The sequence below is a fragment of the Anopheles ziemanni genome, chromosome 3 (assembly GCF_943734765.1).
Source record: "Anopheles ziemanni chromosome 3, idAnoZiCoDA_A2_x.2, whole genome shotgun sequence".
In the NCBI taxonomy this organism is placed as follows: Eukaryota; Metazoa; Arthropoda; class Insecta; order Diptera; family Culicidae; genus Anopheles; species Anopheles ziemanni.
Window position 1 is genome coordinate 30,833,923 of NC_080706.1, and position 22,953 is coordinate 30,856,875.

Genomic DNA, 22,953 nt, shown 5'->3' on the forward strand with positions numbered 1-22,953 from the left:
ACCATCTGCTATTCCGTTCCTACGCGATCGTAATGTGAATTCTAATAAAAATGTTAAATCGCCAGTCAACAGTCTCCGGCCGTGTCCACGGTCAAACCCCGGTGGTGCTCCGGGTGGTGGCAGGAATCCGTTCCACTTCCAGGGTCGAGCACAATTGAATATGCAAATGTGTCTCCGCCCCTCCCCCAGCGCCCTCGATCGTCACATCTCACGAACCGGAACGTCACCGAAGCGGCGGTCGTATTTCTTGCCCGATTGAGTACCGTTTCTTGGGCGCTCGAGGGCGAATAAATGGGCGCTTTATGGAGTTTTTGAATGGGAAGTTAAAATTATTGCCCCCGCGCGGGAAGGACACAATAAATGTGTTAGAAGAAAATCGGAAAACGAAAACGAATCACCTTCCCCGAGGAAGAAGCTCGAAAAGAACTCCAGAGCGAAACGGAAGCCTACCGTGCGGTTATTTGTCGCAATAAATCGGCTTCGAGAGCTCGTTTGCCTTTTCCAAGCGGTCGACCGGTTTGAAGGTGCTAATTGACACACCCGTCCGCAAAACAGGGACGGCGTGGTGCTGGTTGACGCACGCACGCCGGCCGAAGGGAGAAGAAGACCTTTTGAAGGCAAAAAAAAAGCAGTAACAGAAAGGAGAACCGCAATCACAAAATGCCTCCCCCGAAAAAGGGCCCCAAGAGGGTGAAATGGGGTGGACTTTTCGAAAAACAGGCGCCTCTCACAGGTGTGCAAATTTATCTACATTTGTCCAACTAATTTGCGTGAGTTTCCGCGGTTCGGCTTTCCGTTCCCTTTCGCTTAAAGGTATTTGTTGACGAGAGGAGTTATGTTATGCAGGAATTGTAAAACTGGGTTAATACGTAAAAACAGTATCGAAAAACGTTTCGTCCTTTTTTATGAAAAAATATTAAAAAAGGATCAGACAACTGCACAGTGTTATGGAGAAAAATGACTTTTGTGAGTTACTACCAACCAACACGTATTAATCAATTGTCGACAAATCGCCAGAACTTTAGATATAGTAAAGATGTAAATTTAAAAGTTAAAAATATTATTTTGAAATTAAAATTCTCTTAATTAAAGTTAAACGTATTAGTAATTTCAAAGAGCAGTAGACTTTCAAAATGAATCTTCACTTTTTATTTAACACACGATATATTTTAAACAAAAGAGATAATCGAAAAAAAAAATTAGTGAAAATGTTTATGCTATTAGTTGGATTAATATTCATAAATCTAAAACGTGATTAGTTTTTGAGTGTAAAATACTTTCCGAAGCATACATGTGGAGACCTTTTGGATAAACTCCTGCACTTCATTCCATGTGACCTAAAGACTCTCTAGGACCATAAAGCGGTGTCGGGTGCAAAATGCAACTACCAGCTTTGCTAACTGCACAAAGTATCATTTTTTTTATGACTACTACAACCATCAGTAGACCATGCTGTAACCCTGAGCATACACACACTTGTCGGCTTTGGGTCAACTAAGCTCGTATCGTACCATGTTTACCCTCTGCATACACACACACACACACACACACCAAAAAGAAGGAGGAAGTGCTCTAACCCTAGTGATGGAACTTCAAACGGTTGCGGGAAACGTTAAAGAAAAAATATCTCGTTTCAGTCCCATCGTCCCGAAACGGTGAACCATTTTGGCTTACCGGCTTAGCCCGAGATGAGCAAATAAATTTGCCACCGAAACCACTTCGGAGGACTCTGGGGTCGACCGGAGTTGTTCCGGGTGTGTGTTGATGGTCGTTTGACTCTCCACGAGCGTTCGTGGTGCAATCAACTCATGCTCGGAGTCTTCCGTGCAGTACATAGTTTTGGGACATTCGTACGTCGATTTGTCGTGCTAACCAAACGAATTTTCAAGCGTATGAAGGAAGGATGAGGTGTGGGGCGAACCGGTTGGTCAAACGCATCATTTAGAACCGTTGCGATGAGCCCTTCACTGCGTTCGATTGCATCGACCGGAGAAGAATTAATCGAAGGGAAAAAAACAAATGAAACCCAAAAGAGCAGCAAAAGGCCGGGAGTCGTCGACGATAGCGTCCATCCGAGGTATCCGACATCAAATCAAATTCAACCGCAATCGAATTCAGTCCCGGCGACCGCGAATCACCGTTATCTTTCCATTCGATATCGGCCCCATCGGTCACAGGGACGAAGGAAACCAAAAAATAAACCGAACTCGCAAGCGAATTCGAAACCGGCAACTGGTCTGTAGCGCTTTCCGGCGGGCAGAAAACGAAAAGTCCAGCCACGCCGAGGATACCGTTTCGACCGGACGACGACACGACGGATTCCGGAGTGGATTTGACGTGTTTGCTTTAATATATACGATTTAGTGTTTGCTTAGGTTACCCCTCGATATCGTCTCCCTGCCTCGGTGGGGTTGGGAAGGGTTGGGAGAGGAAAAAAAAACTAAACCCAAAACGAAATCACGCCACCCAACCCCGGCAAGATGACTTCCAGGACTTCCCCCACTTCTCCCCTAGACCCGATCGTTGTTGGGAATGATTGGAGCTTCGGGTTCCGAACGTACGAACGAAGGAAGGCTTTATTTTTATTGAAACAAATGGTTTTCGGATGAATTGTCTCCGCGTCAATGCCTGAGCAGCGGGGGTGTGTTGGTGTGTGGGGAGGGGAAGGGGGAGGTTAGTGAACGATCTCCACGGCCGGACCGTTCCGCAATGGTGTCGTCCGATAAGTCATTGAATATTGATTGATTTAGATTTAGACCCATCCGTCGGTCAAATGGAAACGGGAAGGCCCAACCATCCCCACCCCTCCTTCCTTCTCCGCTTTCCACCTCATCTAGTGAGGCGGCGGCCCGAAAGGTGACAAATGTGAGGCGCAAAATGGTCAGCAAACGAGCAAAAAAAAAAAAGGGAAAAAGACAACCCTACAGAAAATTCCTCCGGATTGAAGCCGGATAGCGACCGAAAGAGCGAATGAAGCTGCACGTAACGGACGTTATGCATACAGACGCCTGGGACGCGAGGATGGGGACGGGAAAAAAACCCACCCGGAAGGATATGGCCAAAACACACACGGAAGGGGTGGTAGGTGATCTGTCCTTCACCTTTCCACCGCTGGTGTGTTACTATTTAATTACGGAATTTACTGGAACGACACGACATGCCGGTAGACTTTTACATGGGCTCTAGTTTTGTTTTACTCCCAGTTTGTTTTTTTTTTTTGCTGGAAAATGGTAGTGGAACCCGGTCAGGATGGCGATGTAACTAATGGCAGTGGATCGTCACGTCGATAGATTTTACTTAATCAAACGTCCGTTATCCGCCTGCACCTCTTCGTTCGATGAAACGAGGGTGTCCTTTAAATCTCTCTAAACGCCAAAGGGCAAAGCATATTTGGAAGGTTTTTTTTGTTGTTGAATTTTTCGCTCGCACGTGTATGTCCTGCTGAGTTTAGCCTGATTTCTGATTCTGTTCGAGCCTTTTTTACGTTTCGTTTATGCTTTACATTAAACTGTCCCGACTTGGTCATGAAGTGTTCAGAGTTTTGTACCGAATAGCGAGGTTCAAGCTTCAATTTGATTAACTGAGATTAAAGAGTTTTCTCCAATTAACGTCGGCACATATGGTCGAAACATTTCCTAAACGTGTTGAATTTTCGTCTCAGATGTGTCCAATTCAATAAATAAATCATTGAAAAACTTTCAACTTGGAAATTGGAAACGCTAATTAAACAACATTTAAAAAAGGGGTTTTCTATGAAAATGTTTTTCTTATCAAAAATTAATAAGCATCATTTTTTGAATGTTTTTGTTAAAAAAAAATTTTTTAATGTTTGTTTGTAGATTTTTAAAAATATTTTTTAAACATTTTTAAGTTAACTTTATTAGTAGCACTATTTTTTCATACATAATAATAATAGTAATTTAAATATTATCTAGATTCAATTTCTCACTCTTCCATTTGATATGTATTTGATCCACTGACACAGTTTCGTCTTTTATGTGTATAGGATTATGTTCTTTATAGAAAACTGTTCAGAAATCACTTTAAGCCACTGAGTTTCTACAGCGAAGACACTCGAAACCGTTCGAAGAAAAACTGGTCCGGAGGAAAAATAACACGATGATATCACCGCTTCCGTTGTGGTCATTCAAGTTGATACCCGCACCGTAGGACAACCGACTGCTGGCGTTAGGGTAACGGATACGCGGGACGATGACGGACGGGAGCAAATAAAACAAACCCAATCGTTTTTCGGATGTCGTACACGCCAGACTCACCACCATCAGCGTCCACTCGGGAGCAATATTGTCAAACAAACGCGCCATCCTGACAATGGCCAATGGGGATGGTGAAGGTATCGCAGTAATGATGATCGCACCGGCTTTGCCCTACGCTTACTTCGGGCATCTTATACCGTCGCACGAACCGGAACCATCCTAGCAACCCTCGGAAGCGAACCACTTCGAGCGAAGGACGAAACAGAAAAGACACTCGCCCTTCCCCGACGACTTGCTGAGGGTAATAAAATTCCATCCATTCCCACCACGGTTGCTCGCCATGCAATCGCCCGAACATAAATGGGCACAATTTACACGAATATAAACCCTTAATTGACCCCGGCCCGTGCGGCCCGCGCGGAGCAAAGGACACGGGTCGATGGGTCGAACTGCCGATTTGATCGGTAAGTACGCAGATATTTTACCATCTAACGAGATAATTCCTGCTGCATCGCATCGAACGTTCGCCGATCCGGACAGATCCGAAAGTCGCAAGTCCCGGTTGGCTGACCGGCGTCACCAAGGCAGCAGCCGGAACCGGGGATTGGGTGGTGCGTTCCGGTGCGCACCTAATCAACCGTGCCGATTCCGAGACAGTTTTCGGAACGTTTGTGTCACCTTAATGATTTGTGCAAACGTACAATCAGTGATTTTTAACGACATTTTAAATCAACACTCTCCCCGTCTGGCGTTCTTCTGCGTTTCCAGGGAGTTGCTGACTTCTTCTTCGTTCGAGTGAGTCCTTTTTTCCCGTTTCCCAACGAGTCCCTCGATATGAATTAACTCTTGGCAGGGGGGAAATGTATCGCTTTCATGCTTTGTTGAGCCTCAGGATGTCTTCGTTTGTTGATAGCGTTACTTTCTCCCTACTTTACGCAGTACATGACGGAGTTGAAAGAATCGCACAGGCTAAATAAAAACATCGGTAAGAAATACGAAGATTAAAATAATACCAACCATCCGGGTTCGTGTTACGCGACATGATTTCGGGCCAATTAGCAGGCTCCACGCCATGGTACAACCACATTAGTGGCATTCAATCTCGGTCTCGGTTGCTTCCCATCCCGGAACGACTCCGCACTCAGTCAGTCAGGCTCCCGCCGTCTCTCAGGACTCATCCCGGGGAAACACCGCCATCTAATTGGGGGACACGGATCCGCAACACCTTCGGGGTGAACTGTTCGGTTGCGTCAGAGTTTGTCAAACTCTCTGGAGGGGAAGTCGGCTCGGAAGTTCGATACACTTCCCGCCGTGAAGGTTTGCGAATCCGTCCGTTCGCAACGAACCATTCGCTAATTATCATTATCCGATTAGCGTGAAACAGATTTTCCCCGGTGGTAACCGTTCGGTATCAGTCTTTCTCCTGTCCGCAACCAAACCCGTCCCGTGACGCTAACGAAATGCAGCATTCATTTCTTCTTCCGTTGGGTCGGCGTCGTACGAAGGAAGTCTCGAGAGTTGTACGGGTTTCGTGCCGTTGTAGTTTTTGTCATTTCCGGCGAGTGAACGCAGGAAGTGGTAAAAAAGCGAGTGTTCCTTGTGAAAGAAAGTGTTGCTTTTAATGCTTTTCATCGTACGGAGTACTCTGCAAAAAAGCTGTTAAACTGACTTCTTACACCATTCCGACAGGGTGGGATCATTGGGTGGTAGACAAAATGGTCAAGATAATTTCGTTGGCATTATGTTTTAATATCTCCGGAGAAATAGATGTGGAAAGCGGCTGAATGCGAATTAAGATCTTAAAACATTCATGCCTTATTGCTTTCCTTAGGTTATTCCAAAATAATTCATCACTTTTCTTGCAACCTAAAGACGACCGGTTCTACCATGGAGAATAAAAACGAACCATTCTACCACAACCAACCGGGATGAAGAAGTGGAATATATGTACGGTTTTTCCTCATCATCAGTTAGCAGCACTTCTTGAAAGAACTCGGCTCGCTCGGGATGATGTGCACTTTCCGGAAGCAGTACACATCGCTACAGCATATGGCAGCCCCCGGAAGCGTACATTCAACAGGCGCCCGTCCTCGTGGGGTCCGCCCGGTGGTACGGTTCATTGTCGGGATCGTAAAAACAGCGGCAAGTGCTTTTTCCCGAGCAGCGGCGTACCGTGTGTTTGCATTTGTATCATGCTGTGCCGGCGTGGAGCTGGAATGCTGTTGGAAAATGACTTAAATAGATATCCACAGCGAGTAACTTCCTTATGCTTTTTTTTTAATGCCAACTCAACGCCACCGAAGGAGGAAAAGGACGAGAGTGTCGACACAGTTGATATCCTTAGCAAAAACAATCGTACACGAGCTGAGCAACTGATTGAGTGTACTTTAGGTATTTATTTCCCGGCTTATGGAAGCGGGGGGGCCACCGAATGTAGCTGGCGATGCTCGATGATGGGGGCAATAAAATTAGCCTTCAAGTACTTTTAGCACAATTTCATCACTCGTAAATGTGATATGTGCGAGCGATTTATTTTTGGAATGTATCAAACATTTCGACGAATGCGAATGGAGGCGCCTCACCTTTTCTTTGAGTTCGATGGAGACGCCCAGCTTTTTTAAGAAAAATGCTAGAGGCCTTTCTTCGGAAAATTTTTACGAATCTTACCTTTGAATCGTTCATAATATTTCAATTTAAGTCAAAATAAGTTAAGTAAGGAAATCCTACCAACAGGTTAAACTCAATTAAATTTAGGTAATGAACAGGATAATGAGATAATGAGTTGGTTATAATTTCATATTTATATTTTATATCAACACTTAAAATGCTTTCATCAGCTATTAATAGAAAATACACCCTCGGCAATCCTTGGTGGTAAATAAATTAGTTGAAATTTATTTTGTTTGAATTCTATAATCGATTTGTTTGAATATTTTTGGAATCCAATCAACTGAAGCACCTACAACCGGTAACAAAAAGCTGTACGAAATGGAATTGATATCCATCGGATTATTGAGTACCCAAGCAAAAGGAGTGCCCACCGTGTCAGCTTTTTCGGTTATCGTTGACAAATCTGATCTTGTTCAAACTAAATAAAAAATCCCCCGACAGCAAGGGAAAACCGTTCCTCCAAAATGGATCATTTCGGGGAAAAAATCGCTGCAGGAAATATTACTTAATATAATGAACCCTTCCTTGGGCCTTTTCGCGCGTTTGTTGCAGGTGCCGTGAATATGATCCAATTCCGTACTGAACCCCGCCCCAAGTGCTTGTGCTAGTAGTTGAGCGATGGAAGGCAGGTTAGATGGATGTGTTATTATTCTTTGCCTTCGGCCAACAACGAGCCGCCTTTTTGGGTAGGACTTCTTTTGGCAATCAGTCGGTATCTCCTCGGCGCTGGAAAGGCGAAACTGTCCTGCCTCGGGCAAGGTGTGGCGGTGGGTTAGCGTTTTTCCACTGCCCGTATGTTTGTTTTCCGAGAAATGTTCCGCGCGAGCGAAAGGAAGACACTTGGCCTGCCCTTCCATCAATCGGTTTCCCATCTGTTACACGCTTCAAAAGTACATCGGCGGGTAGGATTGCCTTTGGTTGCTACTGCCTTGCCATCAAAAAAACCCCGCCCCAAGGACTCTTCAGGTTTTTGTTTGGAGATCCTTCAACCTGATCTATCCAAGATGCCCGTTTTTTCGTTCCATCCGCAAGGGCAGCTCAATTTGCCTAAATCACACACGCTCCCACGAGTGAAACGACAAAGGGAGGGTAAGGAAAAAACATGGCCCTCCAATATCACGCGAGTTTTCTTGGTAACCGGATACCTGAACCCCGCTCCGTTGCTTTATCCCTCCTCCGTTCGCCGCGTCTAATAATAAGACGTACGACGGTTGGCGACGGCAATCCTATCCTAGAGCTGGTCCGCTCTCAAGCGAATTAAATGCTGCCTCCCACGGTGCCCCGAAGGAGGGTGGGGGGAAGCAAGTCGCGGGATGAAATTGGGCCACGAAAAAACGGGGCCGGGAAACCTGAAACGGCGGTTTTGCGAAACGGTGGAATTGAGAGAGAGAGTGAGTGGTTTAAACAAGGGACGAAAAGAACACCAAACGTTGTGTTCTTTAGCCCTGCCTTTATGTCTGGCTGTGTATGTACGTGTGTGTTTTCCAGTGTATGTGTGCTTCCCATGATCCACCGGAGATTTGATTGAAGGCGTATAGCGTTTCCCATGCATGCATATTATTGAATCACCCGTCCGCAGCAGCCTTTTCCCAAACCCTCTTCCAGGCTGTGGAATCAATCTGAAGCTCCGTTGTATTTTTCCAACCACGACGCGCCGAGACCAGACGCGGTCGCAAGGACGACGCCATCACGTTGATGATGATTTCACACAAAAATTGGATTGATTTATCCGTGCCGGGCTTGGGGAGGAGGAAGCCACTGACGAACACGATTTCCGACCGCTTGATTGTTCCAATAAAAAAGATGAATCAATCATGCATGCGGTTACCGACCGGTTTTCCCGTACGTCGAAGGAAACGTATTGGCTTTCCCGAAGAAGCTGCGCCGGGGTGCACTCGATTTTCCTCGATCGGGACGAGAGTTCATGCCGAACTTCTTTTTGTGCCATTTGGTTCGAATTTGGTTACATATTGCAGTGCATTATTGTATCTAAATCCTCAAACGGATGTTCCTCCGTGCATTGTTTATCAAAGGAAAGTCCTTCAAGGTTTTCATTAGTTACGCTATCATGTTCCGTTTCTACCAGAGGATGGATATAGCTGTACATATCATGTCGTCGGGTGAATAATTCTGTTCGGAGATACCTTCTTGTCGGAAACTTTCCTATATTATTTTATCATCCTCATTTTAGTTCTTTTTCCAGATTCACTTATTTCACTTATTGTGTTACTTTTAGAAGAATGCATAAATTCTATTTTACAATTGAGGTTTAATGAACGGGAGGGTTTTTACTGCTGAAAATAAAAGTACAAAGCAGAGCACAATGTTAAAAAAGAACCTGTTTCAAATGTGTGTTGGTTTAGAATATAATGGTTTACTTGTAATCAACATCGTTAATCCCTTGCGATACTTTCAATTAATGTATTGTTATTGCGATTAAAGTGCGCATGAATATGTTCCCACCAAAACAACATTCAATAACATTTAGAGTAAAAAAATTCCCAAATCATCCTCCATAACAAAACAAACCCGTCGAGGGATTGGACGTTTATATTCGTGCTAATCGTGTTCCTGCCCCCTTCATCGCCCCATAAGACGCCCATCTCTCGAGTGCATCACGTTCATTGTGGCCCGATCCCGTAACGCCGATTAACGATGATTGAAGAGTACGAAAAAATAAAACACACGAGAGTGTATTTACGGTTGGGAGCTGTTTGTTCCACATTTTCCAACGGTCGCGAGGACGATCGGGGGCCCCCGATTGACTGATAAGCCGTCAACTCATCCCTGAACCGGGACAAAAGGGGTTGGTGTTTCTTTGCTCGAAATCACGTCTCGAGCCTCGGTTCACGTGCACCAGACGTCATGGGAACTGGAGGCTTGGGAGGTGTTGGGTAGCTGTTGCAACACTACCATTCGCTTCCACTATGACGCTGATGATGTGGATGATGAACCCGAGTTTGGGAAGGAATCATTCACAATATGTTCCTGCAAAACTCTTTAAAGCGAACCTTAAACGTGAAGGGTAAGTCGCACGTTTAATGTCCGCAATCGGCCAAAGAAAGACGTTGCATAAACGTACACATACACACACCTACTCACCTGAAACAGGGAGAAAAAGATAAGGTGTAACGGTGGGAAGGAAGACTTGCAGCGAAAATAATTGTTCCAAGCGGAACCAGCAGTTCAAAGCAGTTCGTGCTCGCTTACGTACACTTTTCGGTCATTTGCTAAAACTGTCTCTGCCGGAGACCGGATGCTCAGGTGTGAAAAAAGGAAAAGACCGTTACGGGTCAGCATAGCGGAAAAGAAAACCCCGGCGCTAGATGCCGGCTTAAGGGTACGTCGTGGTTGAAGAAAAAAAAAACGGTGGAATGCTGCTTCGGGGGTAGAATAATAGCCCACGACGCACTATTGAGGGAGCTGATGAGTGCAATTTGGACGTTTAATGTTGCGAAAAAGAGGTATAAATGTCCGTTAAAAATTGCATCAACGATTAACACTGAGCAATCATAGCTGTAAGCGGTTTCAAAGGGTCAACTGCTTTTCTTTCTCCATTGCACGTTGAAAAGTGCTTTTGTATTGACAAAAATTCTAAATTTGGTTTCTACTGATTTGAAAGCAGCATACACATAAGTATTAAAATGGAAGAATTTTAATTGTTATCGCATTTACATACATCATTTAAATAGAAAACAAATGCATTCACAGTTTTCATTTTTGTTTTCGCTTCCAGCAATTTGAAGTGGAACCAATTTATGGAGATTGTATTAAAATGAATCCACACAGTTAATACCCAAACCACCCGAATATGGCTAATCAATCCGTTGCGATTGCTCACAGCATATGCCGAAAATTACTGATTACTTTATTACAACGCTAAACGAACCATCTGGTTGTGGACGTGCGTATTACGGCATTTCCCGTCCTCCACCAAGCCGTCCCGGTAATTATCGGTCACGTCAAAACGGGAAACATTACACCCAAAACCCAATCATTCACCGGCTTTGACTGCAGTTTTTTTTATTTTTTGCGAAACGTGATCAGTTTATTATTATTCTAATTTTTACTAGCATCCCAGAGGGGAAACCGCCACGAATCGAAAAAAAAATCAAACGAAACGGACGTCCCCGTGTCCCCAAAAGCCCATGCTAACAATGGCCACGGCATAGGTTGGGCAGCGGATACGAACCCCAACCGGTCTGGCACAGCGACCGCCTTTCCGAGCCTCGATGATGATGGCGGTTTAAAATTCTATTGACGTGATTTAAATTTTAATAAAATAATTTCAACTCCATTCGCCAGCCACGGAGGAGGTGCGGGGTACGCCCGTGAAATGTGATCGTGCGTGCGTGCATGTGTACGAACGTGCATGTTTAGCCCGTAACGGTCGTCGCCGTACGTGTCTACACGCGAACAGGTGTGAATGTGCCGGCTCCAGCATTCCGGATTCGCGCGCGTAAATGGCCTTTGCATAAATTCATGTATGCATTCGCATTTGATATTTTCACCACAAATCATTTCCACCGCCAACCGGTCGTCGGCGGTGGCCTTCCCTCTGCTAGCCCAACTGGTGCTAGTGGTCGATTGGAAAAAGCCGTCCGAATTACCTCACATCACCCGGTCGGTCAGGTTATTTCGCATCCCGCCACCAGAATGTCATCGAATATTGCCAACAACATTTGCATGCATTCATTTTCCCATTGTCGATCGGGTCGGGTATCCTTTGCCTCATGGGGTTGGTGAATTAGCATCATCATAACCACCCCCCCAGCAGGGCCTCATCTCACAATCATCCTGTTCAACCCCCTGGAGCATATGCAGGTTCGACCACGTGCCGACTGCGTTGTGTCGGTCTTAATGAAGAACACGCTGCAGGATGCTCGAGCGGTGGGAGGTGAAGGATGATTCCTTGACCCACTCCCACCTCCCCGCCGGTGGGAGAGCGTATTCGAACCGGAAACCACCGGAATGATGATGCATTGAATTGGCCCACAATTGGTAGGCAATTTTTGTCGAGCGCTTGCACATTTGCAGGACTCTCGGAGATCCTCGGGAGAATCCGGAAAGGATGCCCGATTGAATTCAATGCAATTGAACGGGATTGCTTGGATGGATGCAGCTTCTAAATTGCCGAAACATCGATGCAGCACTCCGAAAGGCAGCCGGATGCTCGAATAAATGTGAAAACGAGCGTCGCCATTGTGCAATAGGCAGACATATTTGACGACAGGATTTTTAAACCTATAAGTGTGTGTCAGGTATCAATCGGGCAGTGGCGCAAAAGTGCATCTGTTCATAATTTTCTATCTAGACGCTCGTAACTTCTTACCTTCCAGCCGGCGCTACTGTTCGAGTCACCCTTGTCCTTGAAGTACGGCACGTTCTGCACCATCCACTCGTAGATCTGGCTGAGCGTGAGGCGGCTATCGGCGGCCGAGCTGATGGCCTGCGTGATGAGGTCGGCGTAGGACAGGTTGCCCCAGGCGTTCCGGCGCGACGAGTTCTTCTTCGACGATGACGAGGCGGCCGCCTGCAGCTGCGTGTTGCTCGATCCTGCACCGCGGCGGACATGGAAAGTGTGAATGCAAAGATAACGTTAAAGAACCGGTATGAAACGCTTACTTACGGGTTTTGTATTAAATTTACTAGCAATCGTTTTTCTTGGTAAGGGTTACAAAGTAACCCCATCGGAAGAATCATTTATTTCCATCCAGTATTATTTATCGTATCGAAACCCAGTAATTTCCTGTTTACTGCAATGTGAAATGTAAAAGTTTAAGCTGGGAAACATTGTATATTTCACATTTTCACCCTTGAGTGAGGGTATTCTAACAAAGTTTTTTCTTTGGAAATGTCCGATTTGTGTATTTCAATACCGTGTATAACATTTGTCTAACACTAACCCAGTTGTTTCGACCCGTTTTGCTTAAAAAAAGTGATTTTTGTTCCAATTCGTCTTTTTAAAGAAATTATATATGTAAAACTTGAGTTGATTGAATAAATCTGCTATTTGTGAAATTTATACTTTTGGTTCTAGTTCGAGCCGCATATTAAATAAAGCTGAATTAATAAAATCTACTTCCCAGGAATCGAGTTGTTACCTATTACATATTTTACCTTTTTTTTGGAGTTTTGCGTATACTAAAAACTCGACCAATACTGAACCGTCGCTTCTGAAACTTTCCACACATTAAGTTTAAGCACTACAGATTTTGTTGAAGGTTTGTTAGACCACTATTTTTCGATAAAATTATCTAAATTTTACTATTTAAACTCAGGTTTTACTAACGCAAACAAAACAAGTATGTAAACAAACAAACCATAGCTACAACAAGGTTTATACATCACGGGAAAATTGATGAATTATCAAGCATTTTAAATATGCCATGTTTGTAACTATTAAATTAAATCGATCATTCTAGTAAAGAGTAAAACCATAACTTTTTTCTCTAGTCAAGCTAGTTGTTCATATTTTAAAGTATTTGGCGATGTATAAAATAAATCGTCGAGATTCTTCTAAATATGCTATTCAAAATCCCTGAACGAGCTTTCAACTGATGGAAAATCAGAACTGGGCTCTAAAATATAGCGATTCAACTTATTGTTGTGTACAATAATACCACCTTTACTTTTTAATTAAAAGTTGTGAAAAATGTGGAGTAATATTTGGATGCGGAATTTGGGAAGCGTATTCAATCAATGTTGCTAGATATAGAACCTTCAAAATGGTCATTTATAAATAGTTTGACCAGCATTTTATTTCTCGAGACAAAACGTGCCGATCAGATGTTGGTAGGTGGTCATCGTAACGTTTCTCACTAGCTGTCCCGTCCTATTAGTGTCCCAAAGTTCATTCTTTCTTCTCGTAGGGCACATTTCTTGAGCGGTCGCCTGTGTTCACCTGTGGAAGCATTACAAGTGCCGTACCCCACGCAAAACGGTACCATATGTTCGGTGTTATCTTACGTTCTACGATGGAACGGACCACATGTTGCCCAAGGAAAGGAAAAATAGACCCAAGGACTGCTGGAGCTCGTAGCAAAGAGCGGCAGAAAAAGACAATGAATAATATTCACCTACCGTAACATGCTCTTTATGCTTTGTCAGCTCCCGAGAGTTCCAGTCGGGACGAAAGGCGACAGTCTCAGAAGGGCCAGCCAAATATAGCGCACCCATCTCGTGGATCGCAGCCGGGGAAAAAGGGAGATCGTAATTAAATCGATCCCGGACCGGCAAAACGTGTCTCGCAACGAATTGATACCTGAAGCGACTGGTCCAACCGGTGGTTGTTTCGTAAAAGTATCGATTGAAACTTTCCAAAAATACCCTTCCATTCCAAGATGGTTCGGTTAAAAGTGCATATTTTTACGAGAAGTGCAACAGAAGAAAATAAAAACCGAAATACTCTACACGCCTTGTTTATAAATAATCCTGCCATATATTTTTAAGTAATCCAAAACATTCGTTTTACAAACCCTCCCAAACCTGTTTCGCGAGGTTATATTCACATTCCGATCACAGTTCGAATTAAGGTTCCGACCATTTTTTTGTCGTGCGATCGACGGCTTCCAAAAAGGAAGCGAAAGATTCCAAGGTCTGCCCTACCGGAACCAGAAGATTCCTAACCGTGCACGGATCACTTACGGGCCGACCCCGTCGGGTCCCTTCCGCCGGCTCCCTCCAGTAACTGGGCCGATGGAGAGCGTCAATTGTGACCTCCAAAGAATCACAGCTCGAAGCGACTCACTCAAGAACGCGCGCGCCGTCGAGAAGGGGAAAGAGAATCCAAACTCTCGAGGTAACCGTTCCTTCGGCGGTTCGGCATGCGAAGCAATGGACAGTTCTAAATTTAGCCGCATAATGGGCACGTCCGACAGGTGAAGGGGAGATGGAACGAGGGAGAGGGCATGGTGCGAAGGGTACAAGCACACGCGCGATTGCCACCCCACGTTTTCCACCCGCTTTTGGGATGGTAAAAAAAAGTAGTACGTCAAAAAAAAAAAAACGATAGACGGATCATTAATTTTTCTCCGTTTTAAAATTGTGGTGATATTTCTATTTTTTAATTTCATTTATTCATACTTCGTCTTCGACTAGGCTGCGGCTGGAATGGCATCGACGCCAGCGTTGATCCAGTCTGTAAACGCGCGCACGTGCGTGTGTGTGTGTGTGTGTGAGCCGCCGTTAAAGTTGGTCACCGGTCAAACCAGTTGGGGCCGGTTTTTGCGCCGCTCGGAAAGTGCTGCCCGCGAACCAACACTTCTACCTCCTTTTTTTCCCCTTTCGGGTCGAAGAGAACGAGCGGACGGTGATGCTGGTATTTCAAGTCGATCCATTCCATGCCGGTGGAAGGAAGGAAGGAAGCGTGGCCGAAGAAACCTGCTCCGTGGTGGTGAATGTCAGCAAAAGCAAAAGGCCTACCCCCGAAGACCGTCAGAACCTGTCGGACGGGCAACTCTCGGCGGGTGTAACCGAAAAAAAATAAAATACTGACCACCCTTCGATTTTTTTTCCTTCATCTTCTTCACCCTCTTCCTCTGTTCGGGTTCTGTTTAATTTTTTCAACCCGTCTTTACGCCGATCGATCGATTGATCCACGTGAAAATAGTGCGCTCAAAGGGGAGATTAAAGCTGAAAATAGCAGTAGTGAAGAGTTGGCGGTGATTCTCACTCTCGATGACCGATCCCATCACAAATCCCTTTTTCCGATCGTCGTAGAATGTCTGTAGACGAATACATCAACCCTGTGGTTGGCAAACTGTCTAGCATGCATGTTTGCCCATTGCAATGTCATATATTGTAGATTAAACCTCAGTCATAGGCATCTGATTCTGATCTAAGAACCAATGTTTTGGCTAGACTAAAACTCAGAAAATTGAATAAGGCTAGACTCTTCCAATTTTTTTAACGTGGGTAGTCCTGGTCCTCTCATACAAGAGTGTGGTCTTGAACGGGATTTGAACCCACATCGTTACCCTTCGAAGCATGTCTTGTGTACCTGTTTTTAGCTGTTAGCCCCGAGGTACACCCTCTATATTTGTTCCAAAAATAGATTGACGTACCATGGAAACGGGCAAACAATCGACATCTAGGGTCAATTTTGGAAGACGGCGGTTAGAAGTTCGCATTCAACGTTATCCATCGCTAGAACTGAAATGGAATGACAGAACTATATATACACCGTCGAATGAGCGTTCCTCGTCCTAGCTTCGGCTGGACATATACTAAAATTGGAACGATACAGAGAAGATTAGCATGGCCCCTGCGCAAGGATGACACGCAAAATCGTGAAGCGTTCCACATTTTTTTGCCCATATTAAACTTCGGAATCATTTTATCGTTAACATTGGTTGCATTAGAAAATAATTATGGATTATTTCTTTTTCGATCATTTTCTTTACCCCTTGACTTTAAATTGTAGGTATTTTTTACAGCACTGGTTTACTAGTTTACCCGAAATAAAAGTATGAGAGCTTAGTAAAAAGAGCTAATAAAAGTCCTCAAACGACCAGGAAAAGGTCCGGTTTTGATTAGAATTCCATCCCATGCCACCGAAAAGATATCGTAGGATTTTGTGAGCCACGTTTTATCCTGCTCACACGCAAGGACATACTGGTTTGTAGTTAAGTGGACTTCATATTAACTTATTCGTTTCTTCATTTGTTAAAAACGATTTGCCTTCTAGTTTAATAATTTAAAAAACATTATTAATTTCATTGAATTATACTAATCACATGTAGTGAACCAACGGTATGCGATTGAATTTGACGGACGGGAATAAAAAAAAAACTGTCCCGAGCCGGCATTTGCCAACCTCTGCACACACACACACAAAAGATCGCCATGTTTTCTCTCCTCCGCACCTTTTCGCAGCGATCTTTACACCATTCCTTGGCGGAACGGCTCCTCCGACAGGGTGGCAGAATGTGGCGGAACGGTTTTTGTTTATATTTATCGTAGCCGTGTAATGCCGATGTCTGCTGGTGTGTGTGTGTGTGTGTATATAGGTATATAAATATATATATACTGTTTTTGGGGCCCATAGAATCATCCACCCTCTGCCTTCCCGTTTCAACCAGAAGGGTGATCGATTGCGTAACAACGTTCCACAACGGGGTGCGGGCAAAAGGAAGCTCCCAACCTGGTGGTAGTAGTGTTGGTGGTGAGTGATTTGTCTTAGATCATGGCTTTCGTTTTATTGCCACCGCTGCATCGGGGCGCGTCAATTTAATCCGCAGGAATTCTGACGGCATGCCGGAGGGGGGGGGGAGGAGGATTGGGGGGTGTGGTTGGGTGGTGCGAGAAGAATCTCCGAAGAAGACACGAAGCACAGTGGTCAATCAAATAGCGGCTTAATTGGTGCGCAGTTGCGGTCGTCGCCGTACGATCTCGTAACTCGATTAGCGATCGGTCGGGCGATCGAGCGGAGAACCTGTCGCGGCGGCGAAGAAGAAAAAGATGGCTACCGTTTGTGTGTGCCGTTGTGGGTGATTTTTGAAAAGATGACGAATTCGGGAGATGGAACGGTAGCGGTTCTCTCGCTCGTTCGGCCGTCCGTCCACGAAGTGGAAGAATCGATCGAACCGCATGGATGAACCACAATCGACCCACTTAAGGGTTGCGGGTTGTACCGGCGAGAGGGGTTGAACTGTTGAAGTGTGAACGTGCCCGCAACACACCGGTTCGCGGTCCGTATCATCCACGTTTGACGTACGTTATCAGCGCGGGTTTGCACACACATGCACCCACACGCGAACACAGCGCCATTTTATCTATTTATATTATCAATCCGCTCTCAACACCTCCCTCTGACCGCGTTATCCAATCGCCACCCACCCACCCACACACACTCACACACAGGTTTGGGAAGGAAAATGAAAACAAATAGAACGAAAATAAAACGGAGGACGGAAACAGAACGGAACCAACGGCGGATTCCTGTCCTACCCGTCCAGTTCGATAACGTTTTCGTCAACGTGTTTTCCGTGTTTCCCGGCCGTAATGATTCCCGCGGGTTGCACGTACTATGGCCGTACCCCATGTGACTGGTGACGCTCGGTTGTTTATTGTTCAATCATCCCGGGCCCCTGCGCCTACCCCAAACTAGTTCACGTTTCCCCCGTGTCCCCGTGTTGGGTTTTTGAATCTGCGTCTTGCTGTTATTGTTGTGCCGTGTTTTCATTTCCACTTTCCCTCCGATGTGGTGGTGGTGGCCTTTTGCTTACCGACTTCGTTCGTGGCGTTTCGTCTTTTTTGCTTTTGCATTCCGCACGCAGCGGCATTTGCATTCCGCTGCAAGGAACGGTCGGCGCCTGCAGGGAGGGGGGGATGGAGCCACTTCACTTTCGTTTGAACTATATCCACGTGTGTGGGTGTGTGTACGTAGGTGTTTGCGTCGCGACCCCTGCGCCAATTGCATCGCGACCGCGTCAACGACGTAACGGTTTTTTTTTGCATTGTCGCAACCTGCCGTTCCTGCGTGCGTGCGTGCGTGCGTGCGTGCAGTGTGTAACAGCTGGAAACTATAAATTCACGGTCGCCTTTGCGACGCGGGTCCGACCCCGCCGAGTGCACGTGCACTCGTGCCCGCTGCGCAATGCCCGCTGGGGGGCTTGACTGAAGGTGTCAATCGATCGGCTGTTTCTCGCCGCCGGCCCTTCCCCGCTCCCACCGTCGCACACTTGCTCCACTCTCGTGCTCTCGTCATATAAATTACGTTTTACTTGTCCAAGTGGATGTATTTTCTCTCCTCAAGCCACATCATTATTACATCGCTTTTCTTCGAAACATATCAGACGTTCTGATTTGTTTACAAATTATTCCATTGCTAAGAGATGCACCATGCGCCTCCATTTCGAGTATTTGGATTAATTTTGAACACGTCGGCTTTCAAACAAAAGTACCCTTTGGAAATTAAAAATAATAATAGAAAACTTTAAATCCTCTCCATTTCAAATCGACTCTATCACACAAGAGTTGGTTAGTTTAGTTAAAAGCGTGACCGTTGGCATTCGTTTAGTGATTCACATACTACGCACACTAAACCTACGCTACACGTGCCAAATTAGATCGTTTGTATAGTAAAAATTTCTTGTTTTTTAAAATGCTTAAACTCGAATGGTGAGTAATTAAAATGTAATCAATAGTATTTCATGAGGGATACAATCCCAAACCGGTAATAATAAAACGGGTTTGGGTGGCTGGTTTAAGCAAATCGCAATCCTGTGACAATTGATCCTGTGGAAAAAATATGTTGATTTGAATTAACGATTCTCGTAAAATTATGCACGGTTTTTCCATCCTTGTGACGTGAGCTAATGTGTTTCTTTACAGCAGACTGACTACTCATAATGAATGTTCTAAACGATGAATTATACTTTCGATATAGGAATGAATCATTAAGCATTTTTAATCACCACACCAAACCTCTTTTGATTCATAGTTCATTATAAACTAATATATATTTTTTAACGACACCCGACACTAGCGTACATTTGGCTTTGTTCGCATACGACTCCCTCCGGCGAGGATGGCAATTTGCGGTCGCTAATCGTGAGATAAATTTTCCAAAAATCCACCCAACATTTCGTGCCATGTCGGTGCGTTAGCCACCGCCTAACACTAGTTTGAACCGGTTTCGCAGCCGGATTGGCCAAAGTGTGGCGTCTGGTTGTGATAAAATAAAGGCTCCAGTGCCGCCAATAGTTCGAGCTGTGTGTGTGTGTGTGTGTGTTTTTTTTTTCTCCAACGCTTATTCGTCGACGAGCAGCAGTATCAACTCCACGGATCGGTTCTACTTAATTTAAACATGACGTTTAATGCGACGCACAACCATTGACACAATTCTGGCCGTAAGGTGGAGGGCAAAGCGAAACTGTGCTAAAAAACTCAACGAATGGAGCTTTGCACCAAACCCAGGCTCGGGGGGCATAGATTAGCATTTGAAATCGCAACTTTCCCAGCGGTTGTCCGATCGCCTACGATCTCGGGTTTTTTGTGGGTTAAGTATTTTTTGTCGCCGACAAAGAATGGGTTCCACAAACCTTGAAAGATATGCATGCGCGGTGTGCGGTTCCGGCAAGTAGGAAGTCCACCACATTTCGATCTGCTCGTTTTAATGGAATGGAAGCCAAGCGTTTCATAGAAATGTCGGATACTCCATCATGCTTCCTAGACTGTAGGTGGACCGATTTCGGGGTGATCCAATGGTCCAAAACGTTGCCAAGGAGCCACGAAAAATCCAACCACCTGCGCCAATCGCAGCCACGCTTCCTTGTAAGCGCACATTGATCAAAGGGGTGTTGTTGGTGGGGGCGGGCGGAGACAGGGAAGCACGGTCAGTGGTTTGATTCGCTATTCCTAATCTTACAAAATAAAAAATAAAAAGCCACGACCGACGCTAGACGTCTCCGAACGAGAATGTTGCTAAGGGGTCTGCCAAAAAAAAAACCCGAAAGAAACGAGGTGAGTCTGTCTAGTGTGACGCTCGCATTAATCAAAGCCTCGCGAGCAATAGGGTACGGGGAACAGGTGGAACGGGGACCAGATAGCGGGGTAGGAAGACAAACTGGATTCTTCGGTTTTCGCCAGGTGGTTCGCGGCGCGTTAAGTGGTCTCTCCGAAACTCCGCTGTTGGAGTAAAGAAGAAGTAGGTAAGACGGTAAAAAGCATAAAAAAAACGCTAACCAAACCCCATCACCACCGATTGCGATCGAGGGCCGACGATCGAGAACGGGCGCACCGCCCCACCCCGGCGAAGGTCAGATTCTTGCGCATAGAACTCGTTCTCCGTGCTTCTTCCTGGTCGCCATCGTGGGCCAACGATGGACAGGGTCGTCTCGGATCGCCAAGCCACACGCATGGACACATGGCCCGAGGGCGGAGGGTAAGCGGAAGGGGGTGCAAATGGTGAAGAGTGCTAAAAATTCTCCCATCCGTTTCACCTCCATGCCTCCAACAGTTAACATCATCGATCGTAAATGATTAGAGGGATACTTTGACTTTATTTCTTCTTAATTTTTTTTTCCAAATAAAACCTACCAGCTCGAGCTTCTAAAGCACTGGGGAAGGTCAAATACGCGCGTGGAATCTACAAGAAACCGAAATGATGGAGTAACAGGCTCGACTCTTTCACGCACAGCCACACACACACACACACACACAGACAGACAGACAGACAGACAAACAGCAACGTGCGGCCAATTAAAAATGTAAACATTGAAGAATCAAAAAACCCCTCAAAATCTCAAGCTCGCCACGGCGATAGTAACGTCGATGGTTGCGGGTAGATAGTAGCGGGGAGTGACACGGACATAGAAACAAAGCGAGCTCGCGAAAACGAGGGTGAACGAGATGCAGAACGTCTGGTGGCGCACGCGGAAGGGTCGCGATTTCGTGCGTAGAACTTCGCGCAAAGACCGGCCGACGCCTGCGCCTTCAAAATGCCGTTCTTCAATCGGGCAAAGACTTATATGTCAAGTTTTCTTCGCTATGATTTGTAAGTTGTTGCCTTTCCAGCATTTTAATTTCAATTGATAAAATTGCGTGTGTTGAAATACACAAAACAAAACCGCTGAAAGAATTTATTCTGCAATACCAAATAAGACTTATGCATCAACTTTTTCCTCTATGTCATCAACTTATGATTCAGCATATCGATTTGTCACCCGCAGAAAAATTTGCACTAATTTATTTGGTTACTTTGTATAAACTGTGAAAGATTCAATTTTATACCAATGGGATCCCAAACTAACGTCAAATCGGAGGAATGGGACTACGTTTTCAAAATTGTTGTAGAGACATTTTGTAAGCGCATTCTAGTTTTACTATATCGGCCAAATTAAATCCTCTTTATCGAGGGATTAAAGACCCCATAAACTTTTCGAACCCTTGATGGGTATTTGTAATTTTCCGACCCGAATATTCCGTTATCTGTGTTATATCTTGCTTTAACGCTCCATTAAGTAGTAAATGCGATTTGAAAATATATACTACAAAATAATGTTGTAAAGATCCTCAAACATATACGCTAGCTGATTTAAGGTTAGAAAATAATTTTGAAGTTCCCTTAATGCAGTGATCAACTATGAACTGACTTATGTTATAAATTATACTTGTGGTGTAAAATTTATGCCCTTTTCTTCTAGATATACTCCAAAGTTTTTAGTTATAGGAATCACTAGTAACCCTCAATACTTTTCATGTATCTTACCTGTGTTGGCAAGTTGCTGATTGCTGCACTTGTTGCTGTCTAGCTCCGTTTCCGGTTCAACAAAGTTTTCCGGCCGCGGGAGGGGCCAGGTGTTGGAGCGGGCACGAGTCTGGGGCTCGAACGCCGTGTCCTGCAGCTCGGCCAGCGCGTCCATCGGTATGCCATCGTTGGAAATGTTGTCGTACATGCCGCCACCACCACCACGCAGCGGTGAAGCCGGCCAGCCCCCCCCGTACGGATCCATGGTGGGCTCAACTACGTCGTGCCTCGTCTTTGGATTGATGGGTGCTTGTTCTTCTTCTATCGGCACGAAGCTGTGGGGGTAAGGAATTTTCCGGCAAGCTGGCCTTTGCCACGCGAAACAGAATTTTCTTCCACTCCCGTCGGTCACTGAGGGAGGCTTTCACCACTGGGACAACGTACGCCAGCACACCAAAATTAGTTAGATCGGCACTGATGTGCACGTGGCACCCGTAAGCTCCAATATCTTCCCCACCAACACAAGCCGGTCGACGGCGGAAGGTTACACACCGGCACACCGAAAAGGTGGACACGCGCGCGCAATCGTACACCGCTCACTCACTCGCGAACGCACTGTTTTTCCTTTTTTAAATTTTATTTTGACTCCCTACTCACTCGCACACTTCGTTTAGTATTTTTCCCGTATCACTCCCACTAAAAACACACGCCGCCGCTTGCTTTGCTGTGCGGTAAATCTGTCAAGAATTTTTACGAACACCACTGTCAAAATGTTGTCATCCGCGATTCACGATTCGCGATGAGCTTCTCTCCGCTACCACCGCTCGTCTTCGATCCACGCACACACACACACATACACACTCACTCAGGACG

General features: G+C 45.4%; 1 protein-coding gene and 1 non-coding gene across 2 annotated transcripts in view; one reads left to right on the top strand and one right to left on the bottom strand.

Annotated features, from left to right (window-relative positions):
- LOC131288506 (forkhead box protein O) overlaps positions 1-22,354 on the bottom strand; it is a 39,902-nt gene extending 17,548 nt beyond the window's left edge. Inside the window, exons 1-2 of the mRNA XM_058317648.1 lie at positions 22,102-22,354; positions 12,220-12,443 (exon numbers count right to left, since the gene is read on the bottom strand). Coding sequence (XP_058173631.1) covers positions 12,220-12,443; positions 22,102-22,345 — 468 coding nt within the window. The 5' untranslated portion in view covers positions 22,346-22,354. The remainder of the gene's footprint in view (positions 1-12,219; positions 12,444-22,101) is intronic.
- LOC131290101 (U6 spliceosomal RNA) lies at positions 16,091-16,197 on the top strand. The gene has a single exon (XR_009189281.1). It is a non-coding gene; the product is annotated as a U6 spliceosomal RNA (small nuclear RNA).
- Positions 22,355-22,953: the final 599 nt, after the last annotated feature.